The following is a 24532-nucleotide window of genomic DNA, read 5'->3' on the forward strand; positions in this document are numbered from 1 at the left end:
GCAAAAAACCGCATCTAAAATAGTATAAATAGAAGCAGAGTTCTTTACGGTAAGCCTTTCCCGTAAGGCTTACCGTAAAGAACTGTCCATCTCCCATGTTTAACGGAATAATATACAGCCTATGTCCACCCTGAAGTTCCATTCTAAATATTGGTAAAAGAATTTTTGAAATCGGATGAGTAGTTTCGGAAATTACCTGCTGCATACAAACTAACATACATACAAACATTACCTCTTTATAATATTAGTATAGATAACTGATATATTTTGTATCTATATATAGCTTTTTTAATTTTTTTATTATTCATTTTACTATTTATCTTGTTTTGCCAGTAATTTATTATATACTTAATATACACTATATCTTATTTATTTTATTATTATTTTTTAGTGGTTTGTAGTAATACTGCTGATGAGGGGCATTTAGTTTGAAACACATTTAAGCGTACAGAAAAAGTTACTACTACAGGTGATTTAATAAAGAAAATTTGTTTTTTCTGAACCAACTCTCATTATTGTATCAATTTTTAAACACCAGTGTAAAGTCCTATTAATGAGTAATGTCCAAGTAGACAATTAAAAATAAATTAGAAGTAAGGACTGTAAGGCAATTATAATTAATGAAAGAATTGTAGACCTATAAATTCTCGGTCGTCTGTCTGCCTTTAATCTCGAGAACGGAGTTAGATGAAAGATGAGACCAGACATGGAAACCTTAGAGGCAGGAGGTCCCAATTAACTATATAGGAACGTCAATGCAAATTGGAAGTTACATTATTTGAATTCAAAAATTTTCCCCCGAAAGGTGTTATATAGATGACCGGCACGGCTTTATTGTTAAAGGAAAAATACGATGTAAGGGACAATGCTACTAATTTGAGGAGGAGAGCATATATTTTAAATTAAATAACTTAAAAATATGATTAAAAATTGCAGCCCAGCATTGTGATGTCATCACAATAAATAATTATTCGTTATTATTATACTTATATATATATATATATANACAAAAACAAATATTCAAGAAACAATTTTTATTTTCTTCCAGTGCATAGCCTGTGGGATTAGAAACTTCATTTAGCCCAGTAAATTTTTTACAATAAAATACTAATAAGAATTTAATTTTTTTTCTACATAAAATATGAAACATAAGTGAAATTTGCCTTTTTGATGTTTTCCTTGCACATTGATTGTAAACAAGTACAATATCATAAAAATATGTAACACAAAAACAAATATTCAAGAAACAATTTTTATTTTCTTCCAGTGAATATAATCAGTAAAAATAACAGTAGGCATATTATTTTAGTGATTATTCTGGTTCTCTTTGATTTGTATTGGTTCATTAATACAACCTTGATTATGGTAGAAGTTCTTTTGAATTCAAAACCTTATGATTAGCATACAAAATGGCATAATATAATAAAAAAAAATCATTCAGGTTACATGTCACAATTTCACAACATGCCTAAAAATTAAGGGGATAAAAAATGTTTTTTAACAATGCAGACAAATTTATATTAAATGAACATCATATATGTTCTATTTTGTCCCTCTGTTGTGGCACTTAATGTGTTAAAAATTTCAAATGTTACATATTATAAGAAATTTAATGCTACATTGATAACTAGTAATTAGGATTATATAATACTGAATTCAGACATGATCCAATGCTGATAATTTTCAAACTGACAGATCCAATTATTCATACTCTACAGGTATTGATAATAAATGAGTCTAAAAGCTCATTGATTTAAAAAAAATGCATTTTGTTTCCTAACTATTTCAATTTAAATATAAAGAAATAAAAGTTTACAAATTAGGCTCCTTTCATATCCAGACCCTAGGCAATTATAATTATTTAGTTTGCCTAGAATTAACTCTAGCCTGTTTTTAAAAAACATTTGAACACATCCTGAATAAATTTTTAACAACATAGAAAATTAAAAAAACAGTCATTGCCATATTGCCAATATGGCTTGAAAATATCACAAAATCTGATGATAAATCACCATACCTCATAACATTCCTTACAAATTCCCAATCTAATCACTAAAAATACATCTGATCTCCTAGAATCCTGAGATATACATAGTACTAAATTCAACATACACCACCATATTTAAATCACTTTAGTATATAGTGTTAAAAGCTTTTAGTTTAAAATGGCTATTATATCATTGTTTTTGTTAATTTGGTAGTAGTTTTTAATTCACTTGACANCTTTCTTAAACACGTTGCCTTGTTGCTTGTTTCATATGTTACTTAACTGTAATTTAATGCCATTTTCATTCATCCATCTTTTGCAATAATATACAAAAATCACCTGATGGGAAATTTTAAGTTTAGTTTTATGCTTGAAAATGATAGTAGATTTTATCTCCCATCAGCTAAGCATGACAACACCACCATAAACTTGGTGTTTTCGTGGCTTGTACTCTAAACTAGCATAGTCCGAGAAGTACGGCAGTAATGTTCGCGTCAATTTTGTGCTTAATATTATTTGAAGATTAACGTGTGCTATTTTATTGATCAAAATTTGATTTTATTTTTTTTCAATCAGTAACAAATATTGATGGTAAATTTTTTTGTAGAATACTCTGGATGGTTCCGATTTATGCACTAAATGCCGTGAGTATTTATTTTTATAATGTGATTGCAATATATATCAATAAATATTTAGATGTAAATTATTATTGTAATAATGAAATACATTTAAATAGTGGCTAGTATTGACATCTCCAAAAATTGGAATATATTTGGATACCTGTAGAGAATGTTATGAAGCATATGTTATTTATAATTTCATGGTATTTTTGCTGAATTTTTTGCGATATGAAATGGAATTAGATATAACAGTCGAAGACAAACCCTCCGTTAAACATATATTTCCCTGTTGTTGTCTTAAACCGTGTCCCGGCGGAAGGTAAAGCTCTTATTTTTTTGTTAATACGAGTTATCATTTAAGCTGGCTCCACGCTTTTGGTATTCGTCAAATGCCGAGAAAATATTTGGCCAATATTAAACAGTATGGAAAATTTACTTGGGACTAATATTTGTCATTTGCAACTCCTTGTTGGTATATTGTGCCAAATCAAAGGGAACAAATGGGCAATTATTCTGCAATCGGCAAATATCAAATGTGTGGAGCAGGATTCATGTATTGATACTATTAATATATGATACAAACATTAAAAAAATTTTAAAACCGATATATTTGAATTTTAGGGATTTTATTCATGCATGTAAACATGGTATTCTACAGTATACAGTAATGCGTCCATTAACAACAATTACGTCGTTGTAAGTAAACAATGATGATAATAAATTATATTAATTAGTTTTTGGTAATGTGGCTTAATATTTTATAACAACATTATTATTATTAATAAATTATAAGTAAATATATGTTTAAATCTAATCAGTTGTCTAAATTTTATATATATTTTTTCAAATAATTCAAACTAAATAGTTTTAGTGTATAAACCTAATTATGACTGCTAAAAAAATATTGTAGCAGAAATCTAGGCATTGAACTTGGAAAGAATAATTTCTCAGTTCAATTGTTTTCTTTTCATTATCATTAAACTGACGAAAGGGTGTGCGTTATCTTAGTGAAAGATGATTCCCTTCCAGTTGACTGGATGTGGTTGTTGTTATATAAAACATTAGTTTACTTGATCGAACTGCTGACAGACTTTGGAATTTATGATTTTATTATGCTTTAAAATTTAAGCTCTTAATAAATCATACCATTCAAATATGAATGGCATGATTTGTTTCATCATTGTTCTTGCACTGTATTTTGTTTTTAAATAACATTGTCGCAGAACACTCATTTTTATCACAAGTGACTAAAAATGGTTCTTGATTTAGTTTATTTTTCCTTCACTTTATACATATAGAATCTAAATATCTCCAAGTCAATGAAATGTTGAAATAACAATACATTTTTGTGATATATTTGGATTTATTGCAAATTCACAAATAGCAAACAATCATCAGAATACTTTCTGCTTGTAATTTTTCTTCATTGATGGTTTTTTGGCATCCAATGTGTTGGAATATTTTATCATCATCAAATTCCAGCTCCGTTATATTTTAACATCTCTGACAGGAATAGTTTTTGAGATCATTCTTTTACGTTTGGTATTAAATGGTTTTCATGTCCATTTATCTTGTCACCAGATACAACTTCCAAGACTCAAACAGCATTTATAATCTCTGTAACAACATATGCTGAAAAAATCAAATTTTCTGTTCAACTCAATATATTGTAGGTTTGGTTAGATTGGCTATTATTAGTTTGATTAAGTTAGCTTTAATAATATATTGTGACTAGGACATCAAACGACTTTGTCATATTGCAGTAGAATTGAGGCAGAACCACAAAGAAAGAATCCATCCTTGCATTTGCCACCACAAAAGAGGGCTATCCTTTTATGTATATACGTGACTAGAACATTTGGCACCATACCAGCGTACTTGAAATTAACATATATTTACACTAATGTTTTCATCCGTATATAACAAGTCTTCTTCGTTATATAATTATGCATTAAAATTGAACACACTTTTATGAACAATTTACAAATTCAGTCTAAAATTATTTCTAAAGCAAATTATGTCTAAAGCTTAAAATTATTTTTCGTATATGTTACAGGAGTCAAGTTTATGAAATTTAATTCACATACTTTCCAAGTTTTTTCTGGTCAGTTTTTAAGATCAAAGAATGTAAGATTCGAAGTTTTAGTGAAGAATGCATGTTCTTATAGTGTCGAATTATCATCTGTTTAAAATCTTTTAAAGCTTATTTTCTTTAGTTTGTAGATTACTTGAGGTAAATTAGACATAACATTAAAAATTTCAAAAAGTAACTTATATAATTTTGTAATAAACTTTTTATTCTTTTGCCAAAAGTTGTGAGGATGGGGAAAACTCTAAAGAACTAAATTGTTGTTTTGGTTGTCTGAAATTAAACACTGTGTTTAGTTTGAATTATGAAATTGAATATAAAAAACAAAACAAAATTCTTTTTTAAACACTGTTTTTTCTGTCTTTAGGATATGTGAATTATCAGGTGTTTACGGAGAAGGAAAATTTGTTCCTAATGTTGCCTATCCTTACATTGTAGTAATAAACAATATTTCACAATTTGTAAGTAAAACATTTTTGTTTTTCAATTACATTGTCATTACTGTATATAATATATCAGAGAGTAAAATAAGATCTTGAAAGAAACCTTGAAAACCTTGATCTTAAGAAACCTCGTTAAGTCAAAGTTTAAGGGGTGAAAATCTCACCTTTGAGTTAATGAGTATAATACCGAGTTTTTCTCAAAATTCTCTGTAGCTATAAATTTCTATTATTGAGATGTTTTTCAAGAATCTATACAGAATGATTTAAAAACTTGTATATATTTTATGGTGCGTTTGCGGGCATTGTCAAGGTAATTCCTCGTGTCCCAATCAGAACACAAAGAACGTCGATGCAAGGTTGTAATGGCATGGCGACGTGTTTGGCTATAGTGTTTTATCTTAAATGTTCGTATTCATACAAAATATAAGAGAAAATGAAGATTATGAACTAATCGGAGTGGAAGGTACACAGGAAAATAGGTTTGAGTTAAAAGTACAGTAGAGCATCGATTATCCGACCCCCGATTAACCGACCGATCTAGTCGGCAAATTTCAAATGTCTGCTAGTGATGTGGCATTACAATATTTGGCTATGTCTTGGCTACTTTAATATTATTTTTGTTAAATTTTTGCGTGTTTTAGCTGGCATCAACGGCTTGACCATTGAAGGGAGGCCAGTATTTAAACGAGACTTAATTTTCTAATTATGAATGGTTGTTTGTTTTNGGGATAAGAAAAATATCTTGAGCTGCTGGCATGAACATTTTGATGAGATCTCAAACATTAAATTCCCACATCCACCAATTCCTGAGGGTCTGCCCTGCTCTGCGCCATTCCTTCAGATCATGGCTGGGGAGGTATCTGCAGCGATTAGAAGTATAAAGAACCAGAATGGTGCCTTCTGGTTCAGAATGGACCAGATGACCTGCCAGCCAACATCTGAAGCTCAAGGACCTGCACATTGAGGCTAACTGTGTTTTTCAATTCAATTCTGTCATAGTCACTGGCCAACCTCCAGTGATCTGGTCAACAAGTATCACAGTACCAGTCTTCAAGAACAAGGATGACCCAGCAGAATGCTCCAACTACCGGCCAATATGCCTATTCTCTCATACCATGAATCTTTGAGCGCATTATTGACCAACGTTTGCGTGACATCGTTCGGATCAGTGTCGGCCAGTGTGGCTTTGTGAGGGGCTGTGGAACTGCTGATGCAATCTTCATAGTTCACAGGTTGATGGAGAAACACCAGGAGAAAAAGAAAAATAATCCACTGCATGTCGCCTTCCTTGACTTGGAAAGGGCCTTCGACCACGTACCCTACCAGCTCATTTGGTATGCACTCCACAACCATGGAGTGCCGAGGACCTAATCAGCTGGGTCAGAATACTGTACACAAATACCAACCTTTGTAAACGGCATCTATATTTTGGCATGTCAATTCGCATTCTATTAAGCCTGTTAAACCAATGTACATAAATAGTCTGTAAGCATTGCTATTGTTGTGCCAACTATTTTTTTTGTAACACCTTTATGTATCTAGCATGTAAATCACTGTTTACAATTTGTTCTGTAATTTGTTTTCATTTAAATAAACGAGGTGCAGGCGCTCATGAACCTCTTGACCACCTTTCCACTATCCTATCACACTTTATTTTCCCCTTATATCTAACTACTTCAATAACACTTTCTTCTTCCTTCCGTTTCTGGCTCTGAGGCTATACCTTCGAGTGCGGCCTGTGACCACCTCCCACCTGTACACAAATACCAGCAGCTAAGTGAGGTGCATGGCTGGTACATCTGACAACTTCCCAGTGAACATTGGCATTCATCAGGGCTCCACACTATCGCCACTGCTATTCATTCTCATCATGGACACTATCACAAAGAATATACAGAATGATGTTCCTTGAATGCTACTTTAAGCCAACGACATCATGCTTGCAATCACCACTCAAAAAGAGCTACAGTGCCAGGTGCAGGCCTGAAGCAACCATCTCAGTTGCTTTGGCTTGCACATTAACACCAAGAAGACCAAATATCTAGAAATTTTTTCAAATGTGGGCACAATCCAGTTCAATGGTGATAACTCATATAAAAAGCCCACTTTTTGCTACCTTGGCTCAACCCTACAGAGTGACAGAGGCATTCACAATGAGGTATGAACGAGGATGAATGCAACGTGGCTACAATGGAGAGAAGTCACTGGTGTTCTCTGTGACAAAAAGATACCCATGTACCTGAAATAGAAAATCTACTGGACTGTGGTATGACCCATCACTCTCTATGGTTCCGAATGTTGACCATCAATGAGAGCAGCCGAACGGAGTCTCCATTCCATGGAGATGCACATGGCTCGCGGGATGCTCGGTGTATCCCTCCTCAACCATATCACCAATGACACAACAGGCCAACGATTCGGCATTGCTCCCATTGAGGCAAAAATGAGAGAGAGAGAGGCCTGTGCTGGTTTGGCCATATCCAATGATCATTCTGGATACAGTTACTAACATTGCCTACCACCTAGAGATGAATGGCCACCAGCCACGTGGAAGACCGAAGCAACGATGGCAAGATGCTATCAATGCAGACCTAAGGGCTCTGTACCTGAACACAGACAATGCTCTCGATCGAACAAAATGATGTTCAAAGATCCGAATAGCGGACCTTACATCTGTGGGACAACACTAAGAAGAAGAAGAAAATTACAGAAAATGCAGTTTATATAAGAAATTTCTAAACATGTTCATTCTTATTCTTATAAAACTAATTATTATTTTATCACAAAATTTTTAACATCTTCACATACTGACTAGACTTTAAATATATAATTTTATGAATAATTTTTAACTAATAAAAACAGAGGTAATATAACAAACAATGTATTCAATATTTAAATTTCTGAAACTGTCCAACTAACCTGTATAAACAAAAGGTATTTTGTTTTGTCTAGTCCCAATCATAAAAATTACAATAAATGCATCAATGGACAAATCATAAAATAAATTGTCATTTTAGTGTAACTACAATACAATTAAATACTGAAAGTATTAAATTCAGAAATTACAAAACTCTATGCTTATAAATCTATAAATTATTATAAATTATCAAAATTTTAAAATTTTAAATACATCATCACTTTATTTTTTAATAAAACTACTTCAAAACTCAAACAAAAAAAATAAATATACAAGTTTAGTTTTTGCTTAAGAATTTGATTTGTAAAACAACAAAATTGTTCTTGAATATATTTTAATATAAAGTATTAAAATTATCATATTATTAATACTTCTGCTTAATCATTCTATTTGATTAAGGTTCAATTATTTGTGTAAGTACCTGAGACTGGTAGCTCAGTTTTTATCTCAGCTGAAGGAGGCCTGGCATAGAGATGGCCCAACATCTCTTCTACTACTATAGAAATAAATTACAAAACAATCAGAAAATTTTTATATGATCTAATTGAATAATATATTCAATTAATTCTCATTATAAATTACAAACTGATGCATTCACATACAGAAAATGCTCATGCAAGATATTATTATAAAGCAATAAAATTTCATTCAATAAAAAGAATTTGTGCAGAAAATAGATCTTTAAAAAATTTATATCTAAAACATTTATATTTTCTTTATTAATAAATTATTATTTTAACTTTGAAGAGTTATATAAAAATAGTTTTCTAATTAATTAAATATTAAATTAAATTTATCTAATTCAATAATACAAACAAAATAATTAAAAGTTTTTAGTTTATGTTCATAAACACTGAGACATCAAAAACTATTTATATTAAAAAGTAATAATTCTGTTAAAAATAAATAGAATCTCCTCTCAGTTCCGTTTTTATGCAAAATATGGTTTATAAATTAATTTAATAACTAACGATAATAATTATTAACAAATATTAAAATAATTTCATAATTTTTGTTCAATTCAATTACTTTTATTTATTTTTTTTATAGAGATAAAAAGAAATAAAGTTTTGGAATAAAGCTACAAAAACAAATATACTACCACAAATTTTATAAAATTTATACATGGAGTGTTTTCCAACAATGATAAAAGAAACCTATAATCCATATTGAAATACCATTACATTATATTATATTATATATAACTCTTACATTTTATTATTTAATAAACATATAAATTTTTCATCTTTTATGACTAGAAAGTAAAGATAACTGATGATTTGAATTCATAAATGTGATGATAAAAAAAATTATCACTTTCCACAAAATGTCTAATGTAAATATAATTAACTGAAAGGATTTTAAACTTAAATATATAAACAAAAATAAATGCCAACACTGACAAATTATAAGATAACAAGTAAAACATCTTTCTAGATTACTTTTATCATCAAAAATAAAATATCTTTACTAAAAGAAGTCTTATGAAAAAACTTTCTAAATATTTTCAAGAATACCTCTTATCTCAAGAATCATATCTTTTGTAAAGATCATCCAAATTCAATCAAAAGCATTCAAATAGAACTAGTGTTTCAAATATATTCTTAAATGTTTCAATGCTTTTTGGTTCATTGCTAAATGTAACAACTGAATCCTTTAAAACATTAAGTTTACATATTGTGATATGTTTTATTATTAAAATATGTTTTTACTTTTAAAGATTTGAAAACATTGGTTGTATTCAAAAAATTTTTATTTAATAATAATAAATTTCTTCAACAATAAATCTCAAGGTTTTCATGTAAACTATCTTTAAGTGAGAAGTTTTTTTGAACATTTTTGATATTTACAGGCTTACATACATATAGTTTCTATTAAGAATTCTGTTTATTTATTAATAATTAAAAGTTTGTTTATCCAAAAAATTTAAGTATCCTTTAACACTGTATTTAGTTTATGAATTATTAAAATTTATTATTATTAAATTTAACATTTCTATTAATTATTGGAAACTTAAACATACTTTTTAGAATTCAAAGTAAAATAAAAGCTCTTTTTTTTGGCACACAAATGAAAATACCTGATCCTAATATATATGAAGGAGGCAATATAAAATAACCCAGACAAATCACTTTAAAATCTCAAAGTTCACTTTTAATCAAAACATCAATATCATCATGAAACAAGTATCAGTCAAAAACACTCCAAAATAGTTTGCAAAAGAGCTCCTAATTTATATAGTATTTTAAGAAATGATAAAGACATGCTTAAAAAAGAAGAAAAAGTGGGCGTATATAATTTTCCTTTTGAAAATTATCAATTAGGAATTAAGGAGGACCATACTGGGATCACAAAAAAAAAATTTAGTCATTAGACTTAAGGAGAACAAATATGACATTAATTAAAGAGCACTGCAACAGTTTTGTCAAGTATGGCACAAGCAGAGGACTCTGTAGTTAAATGGAATGAAGCAACTATCCTCAGGGCTGTGTGTTCCCTATCATTAGCAATGCACAAAGAAAAAATTGACATCTATAAAAGTAAATTAAAGAATGGTTGTATTAATGCCAGGGATGCAGATGGACTAGCTTCTGCATGAAAATTCTACATAAAAAAAATTAAAACAAAAATTCGTAGTCCGCACCTGCCGTTATACTTGGATGAATTTTTTGTGTACTGTATTTTATTTCATTTTTTATTTTATTTTATTTCATCTATGTTATTTTATTATANTGTATTTTTTTCCTTTTTTTCGGTTATCCGACCAACCTGAGTCCCCAATTGAGTCGGATAATCGATGCTCTACTGTACTAACAATTTTGAATTAATGAGATTGTATTATATGGAATAACCTATGTACTCTGCCCGGGACCCGTAGATAGTTTCAGTTAATGCAGTTCGACTTAGCGTGGTTTTTATTGTAATCATAAAACAAATAGTTTTAAACTTTATAGTCTATATTTTAATTATTTTATAGATATATTATTAAACAAATTTGATATAAATTTACTGAAAAATGATTAACAGGAATATTTATAAACGATTACAGGATATTCCAATATTAGTTTCAAAGTCCTGAATAATAACTTTCATAATAGTAATCAGCTCATTATATGTATATTTCAAATTAATATGACCAACTGAGTAGTTTTTGTTGTCAAATAACTTGAATCTAATTAATAATAATAATTATTATTATTGTAAATGTCATGCTCAGCTGATACTGGTGCCAAGTACTATACTGGACTAGAGTCAAGGCATAGCTACTTAAAGTGTTATATACCGATAACGCAGAAGCTTAATGTATGTCAACATCTATAAACTTCCTAATAATGTGACGTGTTCAATATTGCGGCTTTAGTGCCACGTATACATTTTTATTAAGGTTTAATGTTTCTAGATTTGTGCAGTGTATGTGGTATAATACCAGTAGAAAAGAGGACAACAGGTACAATAAATACCTTATCCATCCTCTACATCTGTCTTATTTCTTGAGCAAATGGAGTGTACTTGTTGATTTTTTTCAGTGTGAGCATTTTTTATGTTATAAGTGTTAGACATCACTGTAACAATTATATAAGATGTCAATGAAAGTGATGTCAGGTCTATTGTGATGAATTGTTTTATCTGTGATTATTGCTGTCGTAGTATATTTTGTGTCATTTTCTTTTGTGTGGACTATATTTATAGTATGGTACCTGAGTGTTTAATTAATAATCTGTGTTTGTGTGCAAGCTCTTGGTGTATTATATTTGCTATTTGATTATGCCTATGTAAATAGTCTGTTTGTGTTAAGAGCTTACAACCAGAAGTAATATGTTGTATTGTTTCTGGCAGAATGTGGCATTTTCTACAAGAGTCATCTGTGAGTGATGTATCCTTCAGGATATGTTTTCTATAGTTTTTAGTGTTTATGACCTGATCTTGAATGGCAACCATAAACCCTTCAGTCACTCCAGATATGCCTATTCAGCCAGTAGTTTGATGAAGTTTTGTCAACATACTCCTGAACTAATCGTAGACATGCCTCCTATGAAGTGCATTTTGGGTCATGACTGCTTAGTGGTGTCTGTTATTTATGTGTTGGACTATGTCCAGAGTGTAAGTTTAAAGGTGTATGGTTACTATCTGAGTTATAGCTGTATGTAATCTTACTGTTTCTTATTTTCTGTGGAAAAAAACTTGCAGTATCAGAATTTGTTTGTAGTGCAGGTTAACTGTATTAGTCACGCCATGGCTTGCTTCTTTATGAAGAAGAGTTAGTCTTTTTACAGATGATTTTGGATATCATTTATGCTTGTTTAAGTGTTGTTCTTGTTTTCCTTTGGAGTTGCTCGAGATCTGTGCATGTTCAATTTATAACTCCAAAAGAATAAGTGAATTACAGGGACAATGTATGTAATATATTAATAGCTTTAATAGTATGTTTTGCATTTAGGTTTGTTCTTAGTATTGTAACCTGTTCTGGTATTTGAGAGTTAATCTTTGTTTTATCTATGCAAGTTCTGTAAGTTTGGCAGTTAGATTCCTAAATATTTGTAAAACTCACCCTCTTTCATTGATTTGATTATATCTCCACTTCTGAGTACAAAGTCTCCTTTCTTCAGAACTCCTTTTTCGATGTAGAATGTTTTGCATTTGTCTAGCCAAACTCCATTTGTATATCATTTGTGTGTGTGTGTAATTTGTAAGAGATGAAACTGATTCTGTGCAGATGCATAAAGTTTGACATCATCCATGTACAGTATGAGGTGTGATAACGTGAATCGTGTTGTTTTGTTGTGTCTGATATTGTAACCATGTTGTGATTTGTTCAGTGAGCAATATAAAGGTTAAGTGCAAGGCAGAACCAAAGAGGACTCGAGGAATCTCCTTGAAACATTCTTCGCTTGATGTATATTTGGTTTGTTTTGTGTGTGTTATGGAGGTTAAGATGTGATGTTGTTCTCTAGTGAAGCATGGAAAAACCAAGGAAATAAATGAATTGAGAATGAATTTTGTAGACATGAAGTATGTGCAGCAGCCAAGTGTGTGGGATGCTGTCAAATGCTTTTCTGTAATCAACGTATGCCATGTGTATGTTCCTTTGTTACTTATGAAGTTGCCGCGCAATAACAGGGTCAACGAGTAGTCGTTCTTTCCAACCTATGTGATTTCTACAACAACCTTTTTGTTGATCTGTAAGAATGTTGTGTTCATCAATATGGTTGTATATTTTGTTTATAAGATTCTTACCTCTTGCATTTGCAGTGTTAGAAGACATGTAATTGGTCTGTACTATGCAGGATCTTTGGTGTTGTTTTTGGTTTCATGTAGGTGATACCCCAATGTGAGAAGATTTGGTATGTCTTGTGGATTGTTGATGATACGAGTTAAACGTTTAGCTCTAGTGCAAGGATGTGAATTTTTTGTACCAGAAATTGTGAATGTTGTCTACACCAGATGCTGTGGAGTTATGTGATGATGATTATTATTATTATTAAAGATAGAGGATTTCATTTGTCCAGAAGGACAAAAGCTAATATGTTGTAGACAGTGCAGTTCTTGATACTGTTTGTTTATTCCTCCTTTTCCTTAAAAATCATAAAACTAGGAGGCAATTCTTTAACCTTTTATGAACTTAGGATGATCTTTTCTATAGACAGTGCAGTTCTTGATTCAACAAGACTTCTTCTTTCTCTTTTTTTTTGTTTATTTTTAAAATAAAGGTTTCTGTAAAAATAAATACAATACCACAATAAATTTACATGATGCAGATGACAATAGGTTAATTTCAATACAGTATGCATTTCTGTTCAGCACTGCTTGATTGCTATACATCATATCATATCTAAATAAAGTGGCAACATGTAGAGTTTCTAAACGTTTGCTGCAGCAAAGATAAAGCATCTTTTACATCTGCTAAACGCATAAAGCAAAATAGACGTTTGTATGTATAATGCAATACTGTATTATGATGTGAAAATAAAGTCGAGGCGACTGTTGATAAAAATAATAAGGAAAGATTAAGGAGGATTAAATTTTCTAAAATGACTCTGAAAGTCATCTAAAGAATAGGAAAATACTATATTTTAAATATAATTATCTATCTTCCATCTCTTTACTCTGACCATTTCTCTTTCTGAAAATGAGAACAATTCTTTATATCACTTTTTCTAAATATTGTAATTCTTTAACTAAAACACTACTATTGGATGTAACTGGAATTAAAGGGTAGATTATGGCTTCCACGTTTGGCTCAAGCAGAAAGCGTTTCTAAACTATAATGCAGTGACGTGTAGCGATAGCTGATTGTGAAGTCATTTTTTCCACACTCGCTACATAAAGAAACATGGCTAAAGATTGGAAAGAACAAAGCAGCAAGAATTTTTCTCAGATATTTTGTGCAGTTTACAAACCTTTTAAACCATTATTTTTGTACTAGATAATTTATCACATTTACAGAAAAAACAATATATATTTAAAGATACATCAATGGGCACCAGATTAAATATCATGTGATAAATAACTGATAGGAATGTGTTTGAATATAAACTTATGAATTTTGAAGCTTTCTTAGTTTGGGAAAGTTAATATATTACATGTGTGTATTTAATTATTTATATGTAAGTATCAATAAATTAAAAATGTCATAAATTACCATCATAAAATATGAGGGTTATTTATTTTTCAACCTCCACTAATGCATGAAAAAAAATTGGAAGAATGTGAGACGGGGACAGGGTGCACACCTAGTGAGTAGTATATTACCTCACCACTTAGTGTTGTGCCAAGCTATTTTAGACATTTGCTACTCCGCAGTAAACACAAAGCCGCCAATCCAGTCTCCCGCCAACTGTAAAGTACAAGCAGTTATTAGATTTCTACAGGCTGAAGGGAGGTGAAATTCATTGAAGGATGTGTAATGTGTATGGTGAGAACTTCATGAGCTATGGATATGTGCGTGAATGGTGCAGGAAATTCAAACAAGGACATGACAATGATCGTGAATGGTCAAGGCAGGAAGTGTGTGATGACTCACGATTTAATGGACAAAGTGGATCAGTTGGTGCAAGAAAGGTATCGATTCAAGATTTCTGAGCTCAGTGAGGAATTTCCTCAAATTTCAAGTCCCATGCTGTATACCACTGACTGACAGCGTTAAAGTTTGGCTGAACGGCCCAGCAGCAACGTTCTTCGACATGGGTATACAAAAGCTGGTGTCATGGTATGATGTCTGCCTGAATCGACAAGGCAATTATGTGGAAAAATAGGTAAAGACTAACTACCTTATACAAATAAAGTGGTTTTGTTTTTCATTCTTATGTTTTTATTCTGGGTCGGTGGAGTTTGAAAAAAAGTAACCCTTGTACATTATATATTTATATATACAATATTCAGTTTATTAATGTATGATGAAAAAATATGCACAAAATAAAACTGGTTGCAAAAAATAACAGGAAAATAATTCAAACTGCCCAACATCAAGAGATTAATACTGTTTTTTGCACTAATGTTTTGGGAGGCATTTTCTTAAGCTCCAATTGAATTTTCCATTTCAAGTTTTTGACCAATTTAGGCCTGTAATTATTGATGTAGATTCATCTTTTTTAAATTTGTCCAGAAATCTTCGACTGGGATAACTGAGGTGTTTTAGGAGAAATTTGACATTAAAGGACAAATGGAATCCTTAACTGCTCAAGTTTATCCAATGTTTCTTTAGTGTAATGGGAACTGGTAAGATTTGGCCGGAAGACAACCCTTTCATCTCAGTGATTTTTCCTTAATGCGTTCTGTAAATTTTGGTAAACACAATCTGTAATGTTCAGCATTCATGGTCAAACCAGGTTCAAGAAACTGGTTTTGAACATTCCCCCCTCGCCAATGGCCAATCGTAGCTTCGTCCTCTTTGAATACGTAGATTTGGTGATATATTTGGCATTGTCGCCGACAGGAGACAAAGGGTGTTCATGATATTCTTCCTTGCCATCCAGCATGAAATGTTATTGTCCCATCACACAGCTCGCATTGATTTTGATGGAGAATGACAAACAGCATTCTTTTTGTACTTCACTCACATCTGGTTTAGTTTTTCTGGCTATTTATTCCCATATCTACCAAAAGCTGTTACGGTATTCTTGTCATATTTAAACTTTCTACCTGATTCCCAAAACAATTTAGTACGTGATTCACAATTGCAGCTTTCAGTTTCCTTCTTTAGATTCGCAACCACTTCCAGATTTTCTATCAATGTTTTTCTAATTCTCCAATCTTCTAAGAACGTTGTATAATACACAGTCTGTCAATTAATAGTCACAAAATGTTTTACAATATTCAACTTCTTTCCTGTTGGATGTTCAGGATAAAATTCACATATCATATTTCGACAATCTTGCTGTTCAGAAAAAAAATTCTGTGTAAAGCAACATTTTGCGCAAATGAAATAGCCAATATGTTATTACATATGTTATATAATGAATTATCAAGCTATCGATATCTTGACTAATAAGAATTCTAAGATGAAATAGTAGCCAGTCAAGGTATTGATAGCTTGATAATTCATTATAAAAGTGAACAGATGCATGCAATTAACCTTTAGTTTTGCAAAGGTAGAGTCATTCACGATGACATAAGATTACCACCTGCCAAGTAACGGGCATAAAAATACATATGAAATGTTATCTACTTTTATTAAAAACAAAATGCTAAAATTGCATGTATCAATTCACTTTTGCTACAATTTGATGATTTTTTTTCCTCCCACGTAGGTTGCCATGTATTCTCTTGTATTATTCTACAAGGCGTATAAAAAACAGCTCTCGCCAATGAAACCCGTAGCAAAATTTCTTTGCATCAAAGCTGTCGTCTTCTTTTCGTTTTTGTGAGTATCATCTAATCCGTTTTAATTTAAATAATAATTTATTAAAGAAATTGCCGTGCTTTTGTAGAAACTAATGAAATTATTATTCAAAGTACTTTGTAAAACCTCAAATTAAAAATAACACAAACTTTTGTGCCGTTTGGTCTCGCTGTCCGTCTGCGAATACATACACTTAATTAGTAGTTTATTATTATTTAAATTATTAGAAATGTGTTGTAATTTAGGCTATCCTCTCCAAATAATAAATATTTCGATCACTTGCCATATAATGAGCAAATCTGTGCATTGATGGAAAATATTGAACTAAAATTGAATGATTCAGTGTGCCATTTTTACTTTGCAAAAAGACCCATTTGCAAAGTAAAAATGGCACACTGAATCGGTGCTCTGCCAAAAGCGATGCTGACATATGCTTTAATCCATCCCTATGTTCTTTTACCTTTACCTTAACTAAACAAGGAGGAGAAGGAATTATGTTTACAGATGTTTATGTTTGAGATGGTGCATAATGCTTACCTCTAGGCCAAATTACTTAGCATTTAGTTATTAACAGTAGCAGTAATATACAGTGGTGTCTCATATAACTTAATCAGTTTCAGATGCACGTCCATTAAGTGAAAAGTCCATTATACGAAACGCATTTTTCCATAGAAATACATGTTAAAACATCTAATTCGTTCCGCAGCATAAAATAACCGTACTGTACTGTAAAAAAAAATGAAAATGGAACAGTCAACAATTATGCCGGGTAGTCAGATGTTATGAGGAGGAGGAGGAGGGACACTTTCTCCACACATTGCAGCAGGTCTCTTTTTATTGTTTTTTAATTGGAGTCAGATTCAGGAGAGGCTGCTGGGGTTTGCATGGTCAACTCCTCTTGTTCCATCCTTTGTTTTTTGGCAACTGGCTTCTTGAAAAACATGTCCAAGGTGGTTTGTTTCTCTCTCTTCTTCAACACCTGTCGGAAATGACGGACGGGGGTGTCATTGTAGAGATCATTGATCCTGTTGGCCTCAGCTGTGTTTGGATAGTGACTGTTGGTAAACTCCTGAACCTCTGGAGAGCCATTTGACAAGTATTCCTTGTCAACTTTCACTTCTGATGGTTTCTTGCTTTGTTTCAATTGAAATCACCATTCTGTTTTTTTAGAAGCCATGATTTGCACAACACTTGAATAAATGTAAATACCCTGCACTGAGGTGATGTACAGTATGTAATAAACAAGGGAGCAAGCCAAATCCCAACGGGAGCTCTGCACTTCAGATATACTAATATACTGTATTCTAAAAATAGCAGATTGTCATTGGCAACGGCAAAAGAGTGGAAACATCATTCGCACTTGTTTGCCTCACGTAACTGCCGAACGGAAAGTCCATTGTTTGCAGCCATTCCATTGCCCGAGTCACGTAACAGCCAAACAGAAAGACCGTTGTTTGCAGCATATGTTATATGAGGCACCACTGTATTCCTAGCTACTCTGACAATCATTTGGCTTTAATATAACTGGGCTTACAACAAATATAAACAATCCGTAAGTAATAAATAATTTGGCTTAGAGGTAGGCATTATGCACCATCTCTTATAAACATCAAAGAGGAGATTAGGAATTAAGGTAAAGGTAAAAGAATGCAAATGTTGGATTAAGTGTCCAAGTGGACAGTAAGGATTATTGAGATGTGACTGTCCTATTTACTAATGCACAAAACTACATTTAAGATGGGTGAAGATTTAAATTTTTTTAAAGTAATTTTTGAATTTATACAGTCAGTCAGTGATCATCTCAATTCTGGTTTATACCGGAGTCATACACCAGTCGTTTACCAGCGGTAAAGAACACGATGTCGGAGAAATTGGGAGGAGTTTACAAGTAAGTGGATTGTTTGATTCTTCTGTCCGATTTCTCTTTTATATTTCTGATATTTGTCATTTGAACTTTCAGGACTTTATAATTTGCATCGAAATGTTTTTGGCAGCAGTGGCTCACTACTTTGCCTTCTCGCATCGTCCGTTCGTGGATCTGGCCGCAGCACAGGCACCCTGCTGCGCTTCATTCCTGTCCATGTGGGATGTGTCGGACGTCACCCACGACGTCTCCGAACACATTCGCCACGTCGGTTAGTATCTGCCTTATGTCACCGTTCCTGGAAAGTCAAAAATACTGATAAATTATATTTATCTAGGCAATAAAGTCAAGAGGACCGTGTCGGGCAAGAAGTCGAGCGAGCATCAGAGACTCCTAGCACCAGAGGCAGAAGGATCAGGCAGTTCCACTTACCATAGCGTGGGTACGTCCGACGGTCCTTGGGAACCGGAACCGGAAGATCTGAGCACGGATCAGTATGACCTCGAGAGACCAGTATGAGCCTTACTTAAAGTCAGGTACAAGTCAAGAACAAACAACGTTTACCATTTTCAAAATGGATCTTTTTATACTTATATCGGGTGTGATGAACAGACAGTTTCACAATAAATTTTAAGTTATAAAGACGCATTGGTCAATTTGATTAAAAACTCACATTCTGTCACCAGATTTCATCCTAGTTTGTTAAAGCTTTCCTCTAGACCAGGCATGGCCGGATCCGACCTGTCAAATGAATTTGTGGCACGCTATCAATATTTCAATATTAGCTACTCAAGTCCAAACAGCTCGATGAAAAATTCTGACGCCTAAAAAGAAAAAAAAAGTCAACAATTCACTGTACATTTAGAGTTAACCCTCCATTACAAATCTTGTAATCACAGCATAGAATGTTGATAGAGCATGATAATGTGAAAAATGTATCTGTAATCTCTATCTACAATTTAGTCCCTACAGGGTGACACCACAATGAGATCTCGCATCACCTCAAAATCTTCCTAGGGCAGCATCTGGTTCGGCCCGGGGGCAAAAACTGTTGGCCACCCCTGCTCTAGACTATTGAATTCTTTATATTTTTTCTTCTTTTTCTACCTTCTGTTCACATTTTAAAAGCATCAAAGTAAGATTACGAACAAAATTGAATCATCACTTCTTCGATTTAAATTCCAGAAGCTGGAACTGTAATTTGTTTTGTATGCTATTCTAAGTGCTGCAGTTATTCATCAACAAATTTCAGGTGGTCTTGTTCCTTCTATAATTAAAACCTTCCTTTGTTAAATCCATTCCTCTGCTTGGACAGAAATGTTGTTAATGTATTGGATGTTATTAGACAAGTCTGCTGTCAGATTGACATGATTGGGCTATATTTTGTCGGAATTTTAACCTTCACACACTAATTATTCAAGTACTTTTGATTCAAATAGAACGTACACTGTATTTAGTATAAAAATGTGTCAGACATATTTGTTTGAATTTGCAGCTTAACATTTTTTGTAATGTTTTGGAAAATGGAATTTCTCGTTTTCAATTTTTCTAGGATTAAGTTGGCCACTCACTGGAATATTGACCCTACTGCCATCAGGTAATTAGTATCGAGAAAGAAAAACTAAAATAACTTTTAGAAAATTTCCAACAAGAATAGAACACACACTGTTTATTTTTGACAGACAAATATTTCTACTACAAAATTCTCTCATCACGGTATTACCAGACGCTTCTCGATGGCCACCAGAGGCACCTCCAATACTTCAGAGTGTGACGGATCTAAAAAAAAGAAAGAAGAGGTCTGTTAGTCGTATCGGGGGTAAGGGTCGGAAGGAAACGGTAGGGGATACTCACCTGCCAGCACGTCTTCATAACTCAGGTCTAGATTTGTGCCATCCAGAGTGTTGGACATGAAGCCGGAGCTGGGAAGAAAGGGAAGTCGTCCGATCTGTAGGGCAAACCTTTGTGTATTAGCCGTTCCGATTATCTGAGAAGGGCCAACGTCGAAACGGTGCCTACGCTTACCTTAGAGGCGATTTTCCTTTCGTACTCGAGTCGCAGAGGAGCGTGCAGTCCCTGAACTCTCTTCAACATGGCGTAATCCATCTGTCGACGACGAATGCCAAACTGAAACGAGTCTTTGATTAATCGATCTCGTTAGTGAAACAATCCTCTATACCTCCATCCTATAGTCTATGGATACCATTAGCGAGGCTAAACCATCTAATGTGTAAAATTAAATAACAGAAATTCACACAGCTCAGTTTCCATGTTCAACATTCCTACAACTTTTCTGTTAGTATCCAATTTGCATTGACATTCACTGAATGATTTCAGTGATGTCAATGTCAAATTTGAATAATGACAGCAAATACCATAGCTAGTATAAAAGGAGAAATGTAAATTAGCCTGTGAAATGAAGAGTCATCAGTAAAGATAGCTCTGGCTGACCAAAGAGTGTGTGCACTTATCTCATCCATCTGTGCATGTTTTGTCTCATCTTGGTGACAGATTGAGCAGAATTTGGAGAAAGAGTTAAAGTATTCAAATGGAAGCTGTTTTCAAATGAATAAAATTAACAAAGAATTAGTGGTAAAGAGCTGTTTATTATTAGAAGAGGATGCTGTAAATCAATTATTTGTTACATTCGTTTTCAGGAAACCAACTGCAGTACCATCATATATCCACTTCAACTCGAGAGATGGATTCAAATGTGGAGGGTATTAATATAACAATTTTACATGTCAATCTAATCGTTACTTACCTTGCTTGAAGAATATCAGATATATAAAGGAAGTTGTGAAGGCTATAGCAAGAAGTATAAGTTGAAGCCTATGTTCCATGTTCATCCTGTAAACTGTCTTTAATGTAATGAGCAAAAGTAGAGAGAGAGTGCAAGACTCAAAGTAATGGAAGTGGCTATCATAAAAGCATTAAGACCACACAACAAATAAAATAATATGGCGCCGATATAACTCGACCACCTACGTTATACCGAAAATTGGAATCCTGTATACTCGTTGAGATGTTGACAAATTTCATCGGGGTTTTTCTTTATCGAATCATTCATTATATTTTTTAAAATCTCTCTCATCATTTGTAACAAATTACTTTCACTTCCAATGATGTGTAAAAAATTTACTAGTAAAACCTAATGTGGAGGAATACCAATTAAACAGTAACAATGCCACTTGCACATCATTATTTAGATAAAAACAAATTAAGTAATTGAATGCGAAGTTAATTTAATATGTTATGTTGGTGATGGATTAGTCAGTATGCAGTGATGTCACAATTTTCTTTTCTTAAATAAACTTTCAAATGATCATTAAAGAAATCTGTGAACATTTCTACAAACCTGTTTTGTATTTACGAAACTTTTTAAAAAAACAGTACTTTTTAATTAAAAAAAAAAAGTTGTACTTACTTCTTTTTCACTTTTTTCCAATGGATGAGACGAATAAACTTCTGCATTATTTGACTGCACACTCTGAAAACTATTAAAACAAATTAATAAAGCTTATAAATTTATGCTCAAGAAACTATTTTATTAAAAATGCAAAATGAGAACAAAACTTATATTTCCCATCATCCGGCCAGCTGTTAACATCTATTGCATTATTTTGATTTTAAACTTTAAATTACGCTCTTCCCAATTTGTAAAACGTTGAGGTGAGTATTAACACTTTCGCTACCGATTTTGTTTTGTTTGGATGCCGGAAGCTTTTTGGTAAATTGCATGCATGTTATTTTTTGGAAGTCATCTAATACTACTTGGAAGTGCAAGATACATTTTAGAGATTGTTTTATTGCCTGTTTCTTTCCCGGGACGTAACAGTTTATTCATCGATGTTTCTTCATGTAACCAAAGCATGATGGCATCTCCCTGTTTATTAATTTTAATTCTTTATCCGTCTTGTGTACGATTTTTTCCTAGGCATTTCAGAATTTGCAAGTTTAGATTAAGAGTCATTGTTGCTACTCTAAAAAATTATTAAAGAATAGTACCAATTTTACATTATTGATTCATTGTTTATAAATTAACTGGAACTATGATTGACCTTTGATTTCCACCACCATCCTTGTATAGTACTTCCAGCATTAATTATAAGTGCTGGAAGTACAAGGATGGTGGTGGAAATCAAAGGGTAGAAAATTAAAAATTAACTTTTCTTACAGAATGCTCAAATGAACCGTAAGAATAATTTTGTAAACATGTGTGATGCATTATTAATTTCTCTCACAGAAACACCAGAATGGTACAGGGCGATCAAAAAATTACGCGCATGTATATTAGGAATCACTCATTTTGTGAGGTTGACGTACAAAAATACAGAAGATAGTAAAAAAAAAGTTTGTAATCTGATCTTTAAGAAAAGCAAGATCAAATCATATTACGACGTATATTCAAAATGGCCTCCTCATTCACAAGAGCAGGCACAAAACTATAAAAAATAATCCTATTATTTTACATACATGGCTCCTTTGAAATACCCCTGGACAAACCTGGCAATCACGGGGCTACAATCGTTTAGAAATAAAGTGGTTGTCAAAGAAATCCGACTCTGCAGTTCTCTCCAGAAATTTCTGACAAAACTCAACTGCAACGTGTGCTTAAGAACGACCAGTGAAATAATGCTAGACAGTGAAAATCCTCTGCTCCCGGGAAAAAATAATTTTGCTTTCTCAATGAACAAAGCCACAGTGCAGCCAATTTTGTGACAAGTCAAGTCAAACTTTCACACAAGTCAAATTTTCTATTAATAGTTGGAACTCACTATAGCGTCGTCTTGTGGTGGGGGAGACAATACAACATTCTGACGCAACGTTTCAATCACCCCGTACAATTAAATCTTCCCTATTTGAGATTTTGATACTTACTCTAACAATCAGAATATTGACAAATTTGGTAGTATACTTCTTCTAGCACAAGGAAAAAGCCTCCATAAAGAAATTTTAGTTCCAAAATCCACTCATAGGAGGAAATAGCCATTAAATCAATCAGAATAGTATTTATTTAATATGATAAAATGTCTAAACAAAACATTTTAATTTTAGTTAATAAATCATAGGAAGGACAAACAATTATGTAATTTTGTTAATGAGTAAGTTACAAATTTATACTTCCACAATTTAATTGTGTTTCATTTTCTTTTATTCAGATTTTTCAAACAACTTTAGCTTTTAACGCCAAACATCGTATGAAAAAATATTCCGCACTGAAAGAAATGCAATCTACAAACAAATTGTCGCGCTTTAAATAAATTTTTCCCGAACGTTTTGCCGGTGAAATAAAATCGGAATAAAAGAATGTCGTTACACATATTCAAACAAGTCATAAAAACAGCTAAATTTAAAAATTTGCTGGAGTGCGTTTGGGTATCTGGTATGAGGAAAAATTCTTTAGCAACTCGACTAATTAGCACAGTTCTATATCCACAGAAGAGAATTTCAATATTTTATCGTGACATTCAAGTCCCGTTAAACTATCATGGAAATGTTTAATAACAATTATTTTTATTGTAAATTAAATGTAAACTTTTGCCATTTCCAGTAGTAATAAAATTCTTAAAACAAAACTATAAATGATATTTTCTAGTTAATATATTTTGTCGGTAATTGGTCATATTTCAAAATTATGCTAGATGGGGCTTAATTTTGTAATCTTGCCAAATTTATTGATTGAAATATTCATATGAGATAAGCAATGAGGTTAAAGAAAATCATAGATAAACATACACCCGATTTTTAGTCAAATCAATAGTTTTATTTG

General features: G+C 32.3%; 3 protein-coding genes across 9 annotated transcripts in view; 1 reads left to right on the top strand and 2 right to left on the bottom strand.

Annotated features, from left to right (window-relative positions):
* Positions 1-8692, bottom strand: part of LOC111633911 — a 17883-nt gene extending 9191 nt beyond the window's left edge. The window contains exon 1 of the mRNA XM_023378566.1: positions 8478-8692. Coding sequence (XP_023234334.1) covers positions 8478-8541 — 64 coding nt within the window. The 5' untranslated portion in view covers positions 8542-8692. The remainder of the gene's footprint in view (positions 1-8477) is intronic.
* The window catches only part of LOC111633910 (transmembrane protein 184C-like), a 30414-nt gene extending 11007 nt beyond the window's left edge, over positions 1-19407 (top strand). For all 4 annotated transcript variants that reach the window (XM_023378562.1, XM_023378561.1, XM_023378564.1 and 1 more), the window contains exons 3-10: positions 2595-2631; positions 2724-2926; positions 3229-3303; positions 5064-5157; positions 16804-16916; positions 18681-18783; positions 18856-19030; positions 19097-19407. In XM_023378562.1, coding sequence (XP_023234330.1) covers positions 2595-2631; positions 2724-2926; positions 3229-3303; positions 5064-5157; positions 16804-16916; positions 18681-18783; positions 18856-19030; positions 19097-19278 — 982 coding nt within the window. In that variant the 3' untranslated portion in view covers positions 19279-19407. The remainder of the gene's footprint in view (positions 1-2594; positions 2632-2723; positions 2927-3228; positions 3304-5063; positions 5158-16803; positions 16917-18680; positions 18784-18855; positions 19031-19096) is intronic.
* Positions 19408-20411: 1004 nt separating this feature from the next.
* The window catches only part of LOC111633921 (proteasome maturation protein-like), a 34294-nt gene continuing 30173 nt past the window's right edge, over positions 20412-24532 (bottom strand). For all 4 annotated transcript variants that reach the window (XM_023378576.1, XM_023378575.1, XM_023378578.1 and 1 more), the window contains exons 3-6: positions 22187-22256; positions 20785-20886; positions 20614-20707; positions 20412-20538 (exon numbers count right to left, since the gene is read on the bottom strand). In XM_023378576.1, coding sequence (XP_023234344.1) covers positions 20471-20538; positions 20614-20707; positions 20785-20886; positions 22187-22256 — 334 coding nt within the window. In that variant the 3' untranslated portion in view covers positions 20412-20470. The remainder of the gene's footprint in view (positions 20539-20613; positions 20708-20784; positions 20887-22186; positions 22257-24532) is intronic.

The sequence above is a fragment of the Centruroides sculpturatus genome, unplaced genomic scaffold (assembly GCF_000671375.1).
Source record: "Centruroides sculpturatus isolate CEXI.00-Female unplaced genomic scaffold, Cexi_2.0 scaffold903, whole genome shotgun sequence".
Lineage (NCBI taxonomy): Eukaryota > Metazoa > Arthropoda > Arachnida > Scorpiones > Buthidae > Centruroides > Centruroides sculpturatus.